At 43.4% G+C, this 16,791-nt stretch overlaps 2 protein-coding genes across 5 annotated transcripts in view; both read right to left on the bottom strand.

The window, feature by feature from the left end:
• LOC134465689 (protein TBATA-like) overlaps positions 1 to 16,791 on the bottom strand; it is a 244,874-nt gene that overhangs the window by 17,206 nt on the left and 210,877 nt on the right. The window lies entirely within an intron of this gene.
• Positions 1 to 16,791, bottom strand: part of micu3a (mitochondrial calcium uptake family, member 3a) — a 42,092-nt gene that overhangs the window by 10,281 nt on the left and 15,020 nt on the right. For 2 of the 4 annotated variants that reach the window (XM_063219413.1, XM_063219414.1), the window contains exons 5-9: positions 13,144 to 13,191; positions 11,811 to 11,893; positions 9,657 to 9,728; positions 5,505 to 5,546; positions 2,463 to 2,558 (exon numbers count right to left, since the gene is read on the bottom strand). In XM_063219413.1, the coding sequence (XP_063075483.1) occupies positions 2,463 to 2,558; positions 5,505 to 5,546; positions 9,657 to 9,728; positions 11,811 to 11,893; positions 13,144 to 13,191 (341 nt within the window). The remainder of the gene's footprint in view (positions 1 to 2,462; positions 2,559 to 5,504; positions 5,547 to 9,656; positions 9,729 to 11,810; positions 11,894 to 13,143; positions 13,192 to 16,791) is intronic. The other 2 variants (XM_063219415.1, XM_063219416.1) reach the window with 1 other exon arrangement.

Genomic DNA, 16,791 nt, shown 5'->3' with positions numbered 1-16,791 from the left:
GTCAGTGACATAATCATCCCTCTCTTTCTATATTTTCTTGAACAAATCTGCTTGCTCTTCTGCTGCGCTGACTCAGAACGGAAGAGGAGAAGCTGAACTGTCATTACTAACGGGCCTGGTTATACATGCTAGGCTACGCTAACACCCTCTGTGTGATTTCTGTGTGAACCTCCGTCTGTTTGCACAGGGTGAATGAAAGGGCTCATGTGTAAATACACGTCTGGGGTCCGTCTAGATTACGCTAGGTGTTACTGAGGCTAAGGAGCAGCAATTAGAGTGGGGAACATATGTCTCGAGGGTCGGTTGCGGCCTTTGAGGCCGTTTTATCCAGCCCGCTATGTAAGGGTTAACGTTCGGCGAGAAGGTCGCTACCGTGGAATAGCAGCACGACAGAGAGAATCTTTAGACCCCGACGCGGAGCGGAGGGGTCTTGTTCTCTCTGAAGTGCTGCTATTCCACAAAGCGACCGACTCGCCGAAAGTTAACCCGCTTATTATATGGATATACTTAAATGATTCACATGCGGGGTCATTTCTTTAGACCTATTTAATGTTAAGATTGTTGCTGCGCAAAACAAAACAGTGCCGTTGTGGAACACCGCTAGGCAACAGCTAGGTAGGCTAGCTAGGACAACAGGTGTTGTCTATCACAGCAGCTGATTAGAGTGACAAAAGACCGGACCCCCTGCGGAGTGATATGAAACATTCGCTTTAGCCACTGACTTGTATACAAGCCAGTGACTTTAGCAGTGAACGTCTTGTTGCCATTGACAGCGGTAGCCAGGACAACGGGTGCTGTCTATCACAGCAGCTGATTAGAGTCTTGATGAAAAGTCGCTTTAGCAGTGAAAAGTCTTGTTGCCATTGACAGCGGTCTGTTATAGACCAACCCGTCCGTTATCGAAAAATAACAGACGTCCGAACGTTGGGGAGCCCCGTTGAAATGAATGGAGCATTCGACAGATGACGTCACAACCATATAATAAATAATTTTAATGTTATGCAGCTTCACATGAAATATGACATATTTTCTAAAGGAATCTTAGAAAATGCATTTGCAATACAATTAAGTCATATTCAGGGAACCTAGAGAAGGCGGGGTCTGTTTTAAAGGTGGCTGCCTTCAATATAGACCTTAAGTGTTCATAGTAGGGCCCTCAGAGGACTTTCACGGCCCTCGGATGAATTTGAAGTGGCCCTTCAAATGAAAAAGGTTCCCCACCCCTGAATTAGGTGGTTAGTTGGAGTGTTAAAGCAAATAAAAGACAACCACTGGGGGGAAAGGAGGATGTGAGCAGTCTGCCAACTGAGATTTTACGTTTGAGTGTGTTTGCCTCTGTGTTTATACAGTGTGTGTGTGTGTGTGTGTGTGTGTGTGTGTGTGTGTGTGTGTGTGTGTGTGTGTGTGTGTGTGTGTGTGTGTGTGCGGGGGCACGGGGGCGCTCGTGTGTGTATGTGCGTGCACACTACTGTGTGTGTGTGTGTGTGTGTCTGTGTACTGGGTCATTTGTTTCGCTTTGCTTTGGCTTCAACTTACAGTTCACCACATTTATTTTTTCTACAGCAACAAACACTCCACTTAACAACACATGAACACTGATGTCTATAGCCACGATCAGACACATAGACACACACACACACAAATGCTACATTACAGAACAGTACAGAAGCAGGTGGCCATGGGGTGAAGTCAGCCTGACACCACTGCACACCACACTGGTACACTAGAGTTACAGAACACTGCTGCATAACAACAGGGATTTAGTGTTTGCTTGTGTTAGCTGTGCCGTCACATTCCCTCTGTTCCACAAAAAAAAGAGAAACAAAAAAAAAAACAGACTTACTGTCAGGGGGATGGATATCTGGCCATAGGTGAGTGAAATGGTGGAATTGAGAAGAGGATAGGAGTGTTCTTTGGCTGGGGTGAAGTTCATATGTTAAAGGAATGAAAAAAGCATAGAAAATGAAAACACAAGCAAGGTGATGCAGAACAGTGAAAGAAAACAGAGATCAAGATGATGGTTTGAAAGTCTTGAATGCCCATATGGAAATATTACATTATAGAATCAGAATTGGCCCAATACAATTAGGAACCATTTCAATGTAAAATGCATTTACAGCTGCTTTGAAAAACAATGTACTGTATGCGCTGTACAGAATGTGCTACCCCCACTAAGGTTTCTGTATGCTTAATGATTTAGAATAATTTCCCATATGGATCATCCAAGACAAAAAGGACATGGGAGCAGTGAAAATCAATATAAATGGAGGAAAAACCCGACCAATAAACAAGACGGAAACATGGGAATATCATTGAGAGTACATCATTATTATGTACTCTCAATGGGGAATATTCATGGGAAAAAAAACAAAACATAAAAGACAAACTCATCATGTGGCGTAGTCAGGGGGGTTGTCAGTGGACAAAGGTAAGGTATGGATGGAGACAGAGGATAGGTATACCTCTGCCAGGTCAGAAAAGAGAGCTTGACTCGCGCTGCGTCTCAGCACATCCCAGTAGCTCCTGGGTGCAAACTCCTGACCCTCTTTTTTAAGCACCTGTAGAGGAGGCGTGACCAGAAGCAGCCGTTAGCATCAAGCCCAGCACAGGAGGAACAGAGAGATGAAGGAACAGGAGGGGGAAAAAGAAAGAACATCTGCGTTTTCCTCCTCCCACTTTCTTTTCCTATATTTCTTCTTTAGTATTCATCTCTCTCTCTCTCTCTCTCTCTCTCTCTCTCTCTCTCTCTCTCTCTCTCTCTTTCTCTCACACACGCACACACACACACACACACACACACACACACACACACACACACACACACACACACACACACACACACACACACACACACACACACACACACACACACACACACACACACACACACACAGGAGTGGGGGTGTTGGTGGTGAATAGAGGTTGTGGACAGCTATGCAGATGTGTGTACAGAGTACACCCGTGAGCATAGCAACACTGTGTTGAAGGAAAGGTATGGAGAAGAGCCTAATCGAGCTACAGAGAGTGGGGATATCCTCAGGCCTATAGGATGCCTATGGTACATCACACACATTGCCAACAAATAGCAATGCTAAAGGGATATATTTCTAAATATGAGCCAGGAATGAGCTGTAGGTTGTATTTTGGTTGTGGGTACCGTGAGCGCTCAGGTGGCAGCTCAGGTCCCAGCACAACTTAGTCAAGAGAACTATTGATCAGGGCAACCTGAATTTTGGGCTGTGCCTCCTTACTAAACGCAAAATGATTTGATAAAACTAAAAAAAGAAAAGCAGATAGATAGATAGATAGGTAGATAGATACAGTGAGTCCAATATGTATTTGATCCCTTGCTGATTTTGTTGGTTTGCCTACTAATAAAGACATGATCAGTCAATAAATGTTATGATAATATGTATTCTAATATGGAGAGACAGAATATCAAGAAGAAAATGCAGAAATTAACTGAAGAGAATATATATTAATTTATTTCCATTTCATCGAGCAAAATAAGTATTTGATCCCCTGCCAACTGATTACAGTTCCGGGCCCACAGACCAGATGGGCACTTCCGATCAACTTGTCATTTGAATTAAAGACACCTGTACATACTAACATGCATAAAAGACACATTGAATCAGCAGAATCAGTCCATAGTATGAGTGAATCAGTCACACTCCAACGTCACCAGATTAGGAAAGACCAAAGAGTGGTCAAATGATATCAGGGACACGATTTTAGACCTGAACAAAGATTAAATGGACAAGAAAAAGCCACAAGAAAGAGACTGGGTATTAATGACCCAGCTGTTGATGCATTTCTTCCAAAATGTGAGGAATACAAAATGACTATTCATCAGCCTGTCTGGGGTTCTATACAAGATTTGACCTTTTGTAGGGATTTTATAATCATGAGAACAGAAAGAAATCACCCTAGAGCTGTACGGGATGAACTAGGCAATGATATCAAAGCTACTGGGACCAAAATCACTGATAAAACTACTGGTAGCACTTAGTGCCACAGAGGTTTAAAATCCTGTAGTGCACACATGGTACCTCTACTTCAGAAGGAACCTGTGCAGTCCCACTTGAGGTTTGCCAACAGACATCAGACGGGTTTAGGATATGATAAGGAGGTGCTGTAGTCAGATGAAACCAAAATCAAGCTGTTTGGCATTATCACAATTCAATGTGTTTTGAGAAAGAGTACTGCTGTCTATGATCCCAAGAACATTCTCCTCACCATCATGCATGATAGTGGTATCATTATGGTTTGAGGGTGTTTGTCTGGCCAAGGCACAGGACAACTTCGCATCGTCAATGAATGGATGGAGGGAGACATGTAATGTGCAATCCTGAGTGCAAACGTCCTTCCCTCCAGCACTACACTGAAGGGTGGGCCATTTTTGGATCTCCCAACATGACAATAATACACAACATACAGTCAATGCAACAAAGGAGTGGCTCAATAAGAAGCATATTAAAGTCGTGAAGTGGCCTAGACAGTCTCCAAATATTAACCCTATAGTAATTCTATGGAGAGAACTGAACCTCCCATTTGCCAAGCTACAGCCACAAACTATTAATGTTTTAGAGATAATGTGCAAAGAAAAATTGGCCAAAAAATATTTTCTACTATATGCACAAGCATTGTCATTAACTAAAAGAAGCATCTAACCTCAGTGCTAGACAACTAGGGCTTTGCCACAAAACACTTTATCCTCTTTAGCTAGAGGGGTCAAATACTTATTGGCCTAAATTAAATACAAATAAATTAAAATATATTATTTTAAGTTATTTTCTGGAATTTCTTTTTGATATTCTGTCTCTCCATGTTTGAATACATATTATCATAAATTTATAGACTGATCATGTCTTTATTAGTGGGCAAACCGGCAAAATCAGCAAGGGATCAAATACATATTGGACTCACTGTAAATAGAAAAAAGAAAGACAAAATGAAGAAAGGAAGAAAGACAGAAAGACAGAAAGAAAAGAGTGTGAAATAGAGAAAGGTGTGTATGTGCGTGTGTGTGCGTGCCTGCGTGCCTGCGTGCGTGTGTGTGTGTGTGTGTTGCCTATCAGCTGTGCTTTTACTGGTGTTAGCCGGGTCAATAGAAAACACATTTCAAAGTGCGCAGTGCATCCTCACTGAATACATCCACCCACAAATTCATTTACAAAATCAATTCATTACATTTTAGGCCGGATTGAGTCAGATCAATTACAATAATCAGATTCTATCACATTTCATTGAACCCGTTTCTGCCTCCCTCTTTCCTTTAGGGGAGAACTTGCAAAACTTCTCCAAATCTCCATCATCCTTGATTTATCAGTAAGTCAGCCAGCCAATCAATCAGTCAGTCAATCAGTCTATCAATCAATCAATCAATCAATCCATCAATCATTCCTTCTTCCACAATTTTGACAAACAGAAAGACGCATCATGTCCTTGCGAAGGGTGAACAGGCTGTCTAAACAAGCTGAAGCGGCCGGTGGCATACATACGCTGGTCACTGGGGCAACCTGATATCCATAGAGCTGCATACTCTTACACACAGAGACGAAGGAGGACGAAGAGGATTCACAGCATGCGGGTGCACACAGACGACCAAGAAGAAGAGGAAGAAGAGCACCAAAGGGAGGAAGAGAAGGATACATGTTAGAACATGCAATGACAGAAAGCAGTGGTTCTCACTGGAAAACAAAAACCCAGTACAATACAATCTAAAAAAAGAAACAAATAATAAATTAACACATGAATGATTCTTAAAGGAATTTCAATATGCTGCTGTATTAATCATGCTACCCTTGACTTGTCAGCATCCGGTGATGATGCATTTTTCGACTCAGCCCTTTCCGAGATCTGGACTATTGGGGGCAGATTTTGTTTACATTAAAAACTTTCTTAACATAGGCCAACTCCAAATATTATCCCAAAAAGATATCACTGTCTGCTACTTGTCTGCTGATGTTGCATAACCTTTTGGATGTTAATGGGAATAAATCAAGATGTTTTTTTGAAATGTAAACAAACATCTGCCCCCATTGCAATGACCATGATCTCAGAAAAGGCTAAAGAAAAAAAAATCTCAGGTACTGACAAGTCAAGGGTAGTGTGAGCATTACAACTGCATGTCGAAATTGGCAGAAGTTACCCTTTAATTATACGACTACAACAAATAACAACCCTTCATATTTCCAAACTATTCATAGACCACAATGAAAGATGAAATATCCCTTAAGGGTCATAATGCAGAGTGCCATCTACAAGAATAGTTCATTTGAAGGGCTGGTACAACCATTGTGAGGTTGCCTAGTAATGGGAATGGTGGCCAGATTAGATTTGTGTACCAAGTTATCTGATTAGTTTTTGGAGGATACTTTTGGAGGAGGATGATACTACAATCAACCTTTTTGGGTACTGGGCTAGCTTCATTTTGTGCATATGTCCAGGCTGCTTTTCTTCTTCATACACATTTGACTGTAGAACTATCAGCACACTGTGGAGTTGATGCTATCTGTGCACATATAACAATAGAGTGTAACCTATTCTTTCAGCTATGTCAAAATTACCATTGTGCTGGAGTCTGTGCTTAAAAAGGGTTCTTTCCTGAATAATTCTGATTTCTGATGTGCACTCCAAACATTTCTGTCTTTCCCCACTTTCGTGGGCATATTTCGTGGGCATATTTGTAGAGACTATATAATCTTTCTTTTGCTATTTTTGTGGTTTTGGTTTAAGTTTTTGTTGCCATAGCATTTGTGTCAACATGTGCTGTTTTTACATTTGTGATTGATATGAATAGATTGATTTTATGGCCGTCATCAATGCAACCACAACTGAAACTTATTGGATGAACATTTTTGTTATTACAAAATGTATAAGTGGGGATCATACCACTTCACAATGACACATTGCAACAAATTACCATTCTTTAGTAGCTTATTACAGATATGACATGATCGCAAGTGCAGATCAAAAGATATGACAACTGCTGTTAGAGATGTGATAATACAAATGTTTAATGTACAGAGAATGGTTGTGTCACACATGGATTTGTTGAAGGTCATTAAGCAGCCCCCCCCTCCCCCTCCCCCCTCACACACACACTCCCCACCAAATCACAAATCAGGTGTCACCCCAGAGTGACCACGAAAGATTCAAGATTCAAGATTCAAGGTTTTATTTGTCACATGCTTTCTTGTGCTCTACTCTACTACACTCTCTCTACTAAACCGCTTTGTCTCAGTTTCCAGGGAAACAAAACACTATTTTTTACCCAACCTAACCCTCGCTTAAAGTAGGCTACCTTCAGATTGGTAGAAGCTAGGAACATACAGTTTTCACTTATGGGAAGATGAGATTTTTAAAAGGACCTATAGTGTGTCTTTGGAGCTAACTCAAACTGTGGCTGTTCGAAAAAATGTATTTTTGAATGGGTTTCAATGGCTCCAATCACAGGTCGCCCATCATTTCACATTTGCACGCTCCTGTGATGACGAATCTGCAACCCAGGAATTAAGCAGTGAAATGAAATGAAATGAAATGAAGTACCCTTAAGACGACTCAACAATGAACGTAGTGAGATCTTTCACTATCCTGTCTCTGTTATCTGTATACCCTGTCACTATCAGTTCACTCCTCAACGTGTAAGGAAGGCAGAATTCTCAAAGCAGCACAGTCAATTATTGTCTCAGGACCTCGTTGTGGGCCACAGATTGCTTAAAAAAAGACATCGGAGCCACTGTTATCTTGGACTGGTGAGCAGTGCTGGCACCAATTGACGCTGTTAATGAATATTAATAAAAAAGGAATGTCCCACTCTCTGTCCAAGCATGCCACTTTCCATGTATTGTGGCGCTGTATTGTTCCTAGGCCTTGTTCGCAGGCCCTTTTGCCGGCTAAAATAACAGCTATTCCACACTGATCACTTACATTCAAAAGGGTTGCCATGACGCCAACACAAACAACACATATCACTGAGCGACAAAGTGTCCATTTCCTGTTATTCTACCCTATGAGAAAAAAGAAAACAAGAACACCTATTTGAGTCTGAACTGGTTCAAACAACATTCCACAGGTCTTGCCCATGGTTGAAGAAATAGAAGAGTGCCTCAATTTCATAGCCTAATACCACCCACAACACACACGCACGCGCACACGCGCACACGCGCACACACACACACACACACACACACACACACACACACACACACACACACACACACACACACACACACACACACGCACACACACACACACACACACACACACACACACACACACACACACACACACACACACACACACACGGACACACACACTCACACACGCACACACACTTCAAAAACGTTCCCCCCAAAAAACTCCCATGGTCTTTATCTCCTCATCAAATCCTCTTGTTTACACTGGGCTGCTTATGGGAGATGTCACCCATCCCCTTTGCCGTGAGGTGCAGAGCTATTCCAGCCTGGCCTCCATCAGCTCTCTCAGCCCGCACAGCAGTCTTCAAAGGGGCAGGAGAGTAAAAGCACCCCCCCCCCCCCCCCCACCAACCCCCCGGTCTTCCCAGCACCCCAAGCCCCAACCTCTCCCTTCTCAGTCTCCGTCCCCATCCCAGGGCCCAGGGATGAACAAACAGTTGCCTTCGCATGGACAGCAGGGATTTCATGGCAGGACTTTAAGAGCATTGGATTAGACTTGTTCATTTCTGTGCTGATGTCTTTGAACAAAATATATTTACGCATGGACTCATACCAATAGCTGCAGGGTTAAAAGGGTTATTATTTTATTGCATGATTTCTTTTTGCAGGTGATTTTTACCGTGTCAGTTCCTCAAATCAGTAACCTGTTAATCATACTAAATGCATGGTCATGATAGCCATTATACAGTATATCACGAAAGTGAATACACCCCTCACAGTTTTGCAAATTTTTGAGTATATCTTTTCATAGGAAAGCATTAGAGGAATGTAATTTTGACACAATGATTAGTGACCTTTTAACAACATATTTAACCGCTTAAATTTCTTGTTCACTCAGAAAAAAAACTAAATACAGCCATTAATGTTTGAACATGTACTCACAAAAGTGAGTACACCCCAGATTAAAATCCGGTAGAGAAGGGGCTATGTTGGCTCGAATCGTCTCGAAATGAAACGAAATGAAAAGGGATGACAAGGGAGGTCATCAGTGTGCGTTTCAACCTTTCTTTGCATTGAACTTTTAAATTTTGAGTCTGCATCGGTTAAATATGTTGTTAAAAGGTCACTAATCATTGTGTCAAAGTTACATTTCTGTAATGCTTTCCTATGAAAAGATATACTCAAAAATCTGCAAAACTGTGAGGGGTGTATTCACTTTCGTGATATACTGTAGTCTGTAAAAATGACAGTGTTACACATAAGACAATATGTACATAGAATTACACCTCCCTAGTACTGAACAAACATGATATATTTATATCAAGGTTACACTTCCTGCATCTATAAGACACACATTCTGAACGGTTTGAAGTGTGATGAGTCTTTAGTTATTCTATGAGATGCAATCAACTAATCAAATCTGATATTTTTTATAGGAAACTTGCAAACATGAAATCCAAAACCTAACATCAATGCTTTCTATTTGGATTCAAATAAACTAGAATTGCTTACCAGCTGAGCTGATTTTTCCGCATCTCCCTTTCTTCCTTTCTTCTCATTCTTCTTACGGAAGATCTCCTGTAGCTGCATGGTTTTGAAAAGAAGGAGATAAAGAAAAAAAGGTTTTAAAAAGACCAGAATATACAGCATAAAACACATACACATATATACACATACAAATATTCACACCATCCATCTAACACTTGCTGCTAAAGGCTAAATGAAATCTGTGTTTCTGAGACAACACATGAACTATTCTACATCACATGCACATGGACCAGGGGATGACAGCAGTAGGCTTTTCAAAGGCGCACATCTACCCTTATGTTTCCAATACACCACCTGTTACTTCTCCTCCTAAGAGGCCACATGGGCTGTTTTCACACGTCAGGCATGGTCATGATGTCACACACAGGTATGGCATGCGATGGCAGCAGGACATCAGTACTATGCAGGACCATTAACCCATTGATGCTGGATGTTGTGTTGCACAAGGGCTTAGGCATTCAGCAGCTTTGTTTTTGGCATCAATGGGTTAAATGACATTTAAAAAATTAAGGAAGAGTGTGTGTGTGTGTGTGTGTGTGTGTGTGTGTGTGTGTGTGTGTGTGTGTGTGTGTGTGTGTGTGTGTGTGTGTGTGTGTTAAATAAGAAGAAAGCAAAACAGATAGCCAAGTATTGTTCAATATCTGCAGTTATAGGCAGTCTGCATATTTGGAGGAGGAGATGCCACTTGTACCCCTGAATAGGCTTCCAGTATAACTTTCTTGCATTTATGTAGAAGACACATTATTACTATTTTAATATTGTTTGGGGCACTGTATTGTTTCTCAATAATTATTGGTCCTCCCAAATAAAACATCAAACTGTGTGTGTGTGTGCGTGTGCGTGCGTGCGTGCGTGCGTGCGTGCGTGCGTGCGTGCGTGCGTGCGTGCGTGTGTGTGTGTGTGTGTGTGAGTGTGTGAGTGTGTGTGTGTGTGTGAGTGAGTACGTTTGTGCATGCACGTGTGTGTATGCGTGTGTGTGTCTACTTGTTATACCACTATTGTGAGGACCAAAACCTGACATTTAACCTTTGCTGTAAGGACATTTCTGGTAGTGAGGACAATCTGGTCGGTTGTTATAGCCAATAAATATGTTGTTTTGTTGTTTATGCAAAAAGCTCACATTACAAAGTCACAAACAGAGAAGGCTGCATTTGGTGGTGTTACAAGGAAGTATATTAACTAATGCCTTCGTAAAAAAGCGTACTGATAGGCAACAGCCTCTGTAGCGTGTTGCACGAAATCCTTTGTAATTAGTTCCTGTCGTCATGCCTTTTAAGCACAGATGAATAAGACACGACAAGTAGGCATAAGTTAGCTAGTCTTTCGTGTCTTCGTTTGCCATTACAGTGCCTATCATTATGCCATAGTCCACACGCAGCCACTAACAAGCAGTGAATTTTGTCAAAATATTGCTGTCAGGATTTGCAATAGGTTACACAGGTTTCTCACGTAGCGAACACTTGACATCACTGTCGCTGATTTTGGAGAAGTACACACGGCACTTGTCAGCATGGCTCGGCTGTCTTGAAGTCTCAGCTAATTCTGTTAACTCACGTCAGCTCTGTGCTTTTTGAATAGCCATTTTTAGGTTAGTGTCGGTTTTGTCTTACAGTATCTGCAGACAGGACCTGTCATGTATGGCGTACAAATTGTCACTATACTGTAGTAACCAGTGTTAACTGTTGCCTACTGTAACTTGTTCTCGGCTAACGCTGGAATGGCTACGTGAGCTACGGCAGAGCCATGGCTCTGTGCTGCTGTTGCTCTTAATAAATTCCGCCTTGGGACGGCTCATGCTCACATGTCATTTTTAGATATTGAAAGATCATACCACCCCATATACAACACCAATAACTCGTGTGCACAGTGTAATAACCTACGTTGGCTGGCATTTGGGTGCTGTAAACATAGTGTTTTTTTGTTTGTTTGTTTTTTTTAACCGGCGGCAGAAATTTTAACTAGACAACGTTGATTTGGTCAACCACCGGTTAAACGGCTACCGGTTAACATCCCTAGTTTTGAATGCTAGTGAAATGCGTTTGAGTCAATGAAAGGCCCTCAAAGGCCCTGAAAGGCCGCACGTGTGTGTACATGTGCCTGTGTGTGCATCATGCTCACCACTAAGAACTCCCTCTTATCAACCATTTGGTTCCCGTCAGCATCGAACATGTTGAAGGCAATCTTGAACCCAGCATGTGGCTCTGTGGGGAAAGCAAAGTGACAGATCATATGATGTGGCAGAGTTGGAGCCGGGTCACCATCATCATCCACTCAAAGCAAGAGACAAAGTGAGTCTATTAACCTTCACCATCGGCCCTACCGTGGCCTAATGGTAAGGCACTCCGTCTACTATGCAGCCGGCCCGGGTCCTTTGCTGGCCCTTCCTCTTCCTCATCTCTCTCTCCCCGCTCACTTCCTGTCACAATCTTCACTATAGCCTACTATCATAAATAGCATCAAAGAGACCAAAAATATATATCTAAAAAAATAAATAATAACAAAATAACAAAAAACCCTTCACCATCAGCAGACCTTCCTGTTGGTGGGCCAGTTTGTTGTGACAATCACAACATAGCAGCAAAATACCTATCTACTAGCACTTTGGATGGCTTCCCTCATTTGGGGTTGTGTGAACAGACTAAAGAGAGCATTTTGACAAGCTACATCCCACAAACAAGGCTGTCTGAAGTCCTCACACACTTTAAGCCACGGCATTTTTGCTCTTGTGTGTTGTGTTGGCAAGGTTACGCCCGCATGGTGCACAGGTAGTGCCAGATATAACTCCTGAATATGTTGAGTGATATCCTTCACTTTCTCGATGCAGTAAATCCACAGGCAGAGGTGAGCGGGAAACAGACGAACGAAAGAACGGCGGGCAGAAAAAAAAGAGGTAGAAAGAAATAGGTGGTGAGGATATGATAAAAGGAAAAAAGAAAACACAGAGGAAAGGCAAACACGATGAGCACATTAGTTGTGAGAGATGTATGAAAACACCATCTATAGAGTGTAAAGAGATGCTTGGGGGGCGCAGGGAGGCCAAAGCATTCTAGAAGGAGGTGAGAGTGTGAGAGTCTGCCTCGGCAAAGTCTGCAAGGACCTTTTAGTCTTCTGGGCAGTTGCCAATATACAGTAGATGGAACTCTGTGTGTGTGTGTGTGTGAGTGTGCGTGTGTGTGTGTGGGGGGGGGGTGGACTGTAGGAGCTGTTTTTGGGGTAAGTTTGTGGGTGGGCTTGGGCTGCGCTGGATTGCACTGTAAAGCTTTACCCCTCTGAAAGTTAGTCAGCCTTCTTGATGATTTGTGTTTAAAACAAAACCCAGATGATGCAAATGGGACAAAGACAAAGGCAAAAAGAAGGGCAGAAAGAGAGAGAGAGAGAGAGAGAGAGAGAGAGAGAGAGAGAAAGACAGAGGGAGAAAGGGAGAAAGATGAAAAGGATAGAGGATACTCACTTGTCAGGATGCAGAGCAGAAAGAGATACTCGGTGTAAGCGATGATTCCTGTGAAGAAGGAAGAAGAAAATCAAAGGGATCCCATCCATTCTCTTAATGTACAGTTACAGTGCCACACTTGTCCTCTCCTCCAACCCACTCCATTCAACCCCCCCCCCCCACCCCCCCCCCCCCCCCCCACCCTGGATCCTTTCATTCACTTACGACCTCCTCCGAGAGCCAAACTGGGAGCTTGTCTGACAGCTGGATCAAAAATATTTGCCGGGTTTCAAAGCAGGGGCCTCAAAAGACAAATGAAGGTCACCACACCTTTCACCTCTACCCTAGCCTTCTCAAGACCTGTGTGTGTGTGTGTGTGTGTGTGTGTGTGTGTGTGTGTGTGTGTGTGTGTGTGTGTGTGTGTGTGTGTGTGTGTGTGTGTGTGTGTGTCTGTGTGTCTGTGTGTCGGGGTGGGGTTAAGGGTGTCAGAAAGTAATCCTCTCTTTTATACAGATAAAGATCTAAAAAGGTTGCCACCGACTTCCGCCCATCCCCCAACTCCCCTCCTGAGCCCCGAAGCTGATGAGGGCCTAGCATGAGGGTCCTGCTGCCAGGGCACACGGACAAGGAGTAATGCTGCAGTGACTCTCAAACGACTTCTTTTTAGACAAGCAAAGGTGCCCTACAAAGAAAAGGAAGAGACTCCTAGAGTGATCCATTAATGGAAATTTGGGGGTTGGGCTCCATTCAGATGAGGCAGGCAGCGGGACATCAAATGTCACTTTGTTCTGGGGTCATAGGATGAGGCGAGAGGTGGTAAAAGAGATGGGAGATATAGTAGACCAAAGGAGGAAGATGTTTTTGTGTACAGCACATATATACAGCACATACGCTCACAAACAGAGGGAGACAACATTTTGGTGTAATCGGCAGACATGTGCCCAGGTATATGCAGGCATGACAGTAGTGGTGTCAACAATGATCGATTCGGCGATGCAATCCAACGCGGGGCATGGACGATCCAATTCAACGCGGCAAGTTCCAGAATCGATCCGGCAATTTTTTTAAGCTTCAATTAGCCTTTCGCAAAACCCCTCCCACAAACAGCCGCCAACCAATCCGGGCTCAGCAACGGTAACTAAGGAGTATAGAACTTGTCGGAGGTCCGTCAAAAACTTGCGATTTCAGAGAGACATAAAACGTGTGCCTATGGCACCGTCACGGTCCGACAACATCTGAAGATTGCTAGGACCTCTTTTTTTTCACTTTTCCGAAGCAAAAACCTCAAGCGGACTGATAACAGGAATGGATTAAGCCATGTGGGGGCTATTAGCTCCAGGTGATCATATTTAAAAGTAGCAGGCTAACTGTGCAATCGTCTTGTTTGCTAATAGAGTCCCCTTCCCCCTTGCATTTAGCTGGCAGAAAACGTACCCTAAACAAATAATCAATGCATCGCTCAGACTTAAGGACAATATTATATGATATTACAGTATTGGATTCACGGCATTCTGATTCAAATGTGATTGGGAAACTACTAGTTGCGTTGTTTAATAAGTCATAAGCTTAGGCCTATCTATGCGCCAAATGCATAGCCCACGGAGCAGCCCCCACCCTCTCTCCTTCCCGGTGTGTGTCTGTGTTGGTCAAGTGTGACAGCAAAAAAAAAAAAAGTAGCCTAACACTGAAATGGGGCTGCGCTTGTTCCAACCTTGTTATGAAGATATGAACTGTCAACTAAAACCATTAAAGTGAACAGAAGAGAGACGCCCAGTGTGACTGCCGAAGAGCTGCGCAGTGTCCCCAAAGCCCGTAAAAGCTTCTTGGCGGACCCCTGCAATGTCCCAGTTTACACCAAGCACTATCAAAATGTCCTGGTTACAGACAGTACATCGCCATCATCAAGTTGTTGTACTTCACAGTTGAATATGGCTTCTAGTAATCAGCGTGCGTATGAGAAGTGTACACATGTCCTATGAAACGCAGCCAAAACGTGTGCCTGGTTCTAAGTTTTTGACGGACGTAGCAACAATAACTAGGGGGCGTGGCTTTTGCAAAAGGTGAATTACTTCCGTGGATATTTCGGGAGCAAAAGAATGTTAAATTAAATAAAGTACTTCAAAGCATTGCAAGACTGATACAGACTGATCCAGACTGATCCAGAAAACAGCCAATAAATTGTTGCTCAGTATCTGACTACTTGTATTGCCTCATCATGACTGATGAAACATTTGCTTTGCTTTCAGTAGAAATGTAATGCATTGCAATGCATTGTAGAATTGAATCGGATCGGATCAAATCGCAAAGAATTGAATCGAATCAAATCGCTACCTCCCGAATTGTGATCGAATTGGATCGTGAGGGCAGTGCCAATCCACACCACTACATGACAGTATGGAGGAATTCTTCAGCATTACAGAATGAAATACACGGTTCATTGTGTTCTCCACAGTTACACACACACACACACACACACACACACACACACACACACACACACACACACACACACACACACACACACACACACACACACACACACACACACACACACACACACATCGCGCGAGAGAGAGAGGGAGAGGGAGAGGGAGAGAGAGAGAGAGAGAGAGAGAGAGAGAGGGAGAGAGAGAGAGAGAGAGAGAGAGAGAGAGAGAGAGAGAGAGAGAATGCTAGTTGCGTTGCAGCTGAGTGCACCCAGTGTTTTCTTTTCTTTTTCAAGTGAATGACCAGCAGCCAGCCCGAGGGCCGAGGATTTGAAGGGAGGAGGAGAAGATGACACCTCATCAGCCTCCTCTATGCATTCCCTCTCCAGCCCTTCTGTCTCCACCTGCCACTCTCTTGGTCAGTCAGGCAGAGAGGACACACTGCCTTGCAGTGCACACACCTCACTCATGCACCTAGCACCCATAACGTCCCATTAAGGGAGCACAGAGGAACACAGATCCCTTGTCTTATCTTAAGGGTCTGAGATGCCATCTTCCCACGACACAGGAACAGAAGCCGTGTTGAACATCTCTTGTTGTTTTGGGGAGTGTTTGTTTGGAGTTTTGACTGAGAGCACTTTAAAGGACGGCATGCTGCGCTTCTGATTGAACTCCCGCGGGGACAGAGTGCTGCGCTCTCCATTTACCGTCTGATTTCAGGTTATGTGCACACAATGGAACTGGTTTACAAGCCTGCACACACACACACACGCACACACACACACGCACACACATGCACACACATGCACACACACACACACACACACACACACACACGCACACACATGCACACACACACACACACACACACACACACACACACACACACACACACACACACACACCAGAGCATGGCAACCCGACCGAAGCCCGACGGGCCGGGTCGGAACCCGACGGGCCGGGCCGGACTCGGACAAAAAAAATAGAATATCTGTCGGACTCGGGTCGGGCTCGGGCTTGAACCAAACAGACATTGTGAAAATTGTAAGCAATCAGAGGAAACGTTTCAGTTCATGCATTTAATCATGTGATTAAAAAATAAGTAATTGAATATGCATAAATGAAAATGTTGGTAGGCTACTCGTGCGAGTGATTATTATTGGCTGTATGCACGCGCCAGTTACCAGTGGCAACATGGACGCTCACTCCCAGTCAGCCGAGCAGGAATGCCGAGTCAACTTGA

Source organism: Engraulis encrasicolus, chromosome 16, assembly GCF_034702125.1.
Source record: "Engraulis encrasicolus isolate BLACKSEA-1 chromosome 16, IST_EnEncr_1.0, whole genome shotgun sequence".
In the NCBI taxonomy this organism is placed as follows: domain Eukaryota; kingdom Metazoa; phylum Chordata; class Actinopteri; order Clupeiformes; family Engraulidae; genus Engraulis; species Engraulis encrasicolus.
Note: the sequence above shows the minus strand (reverse complement) of the source record. Positions and strands in the feature narration are given on the sequence as shown.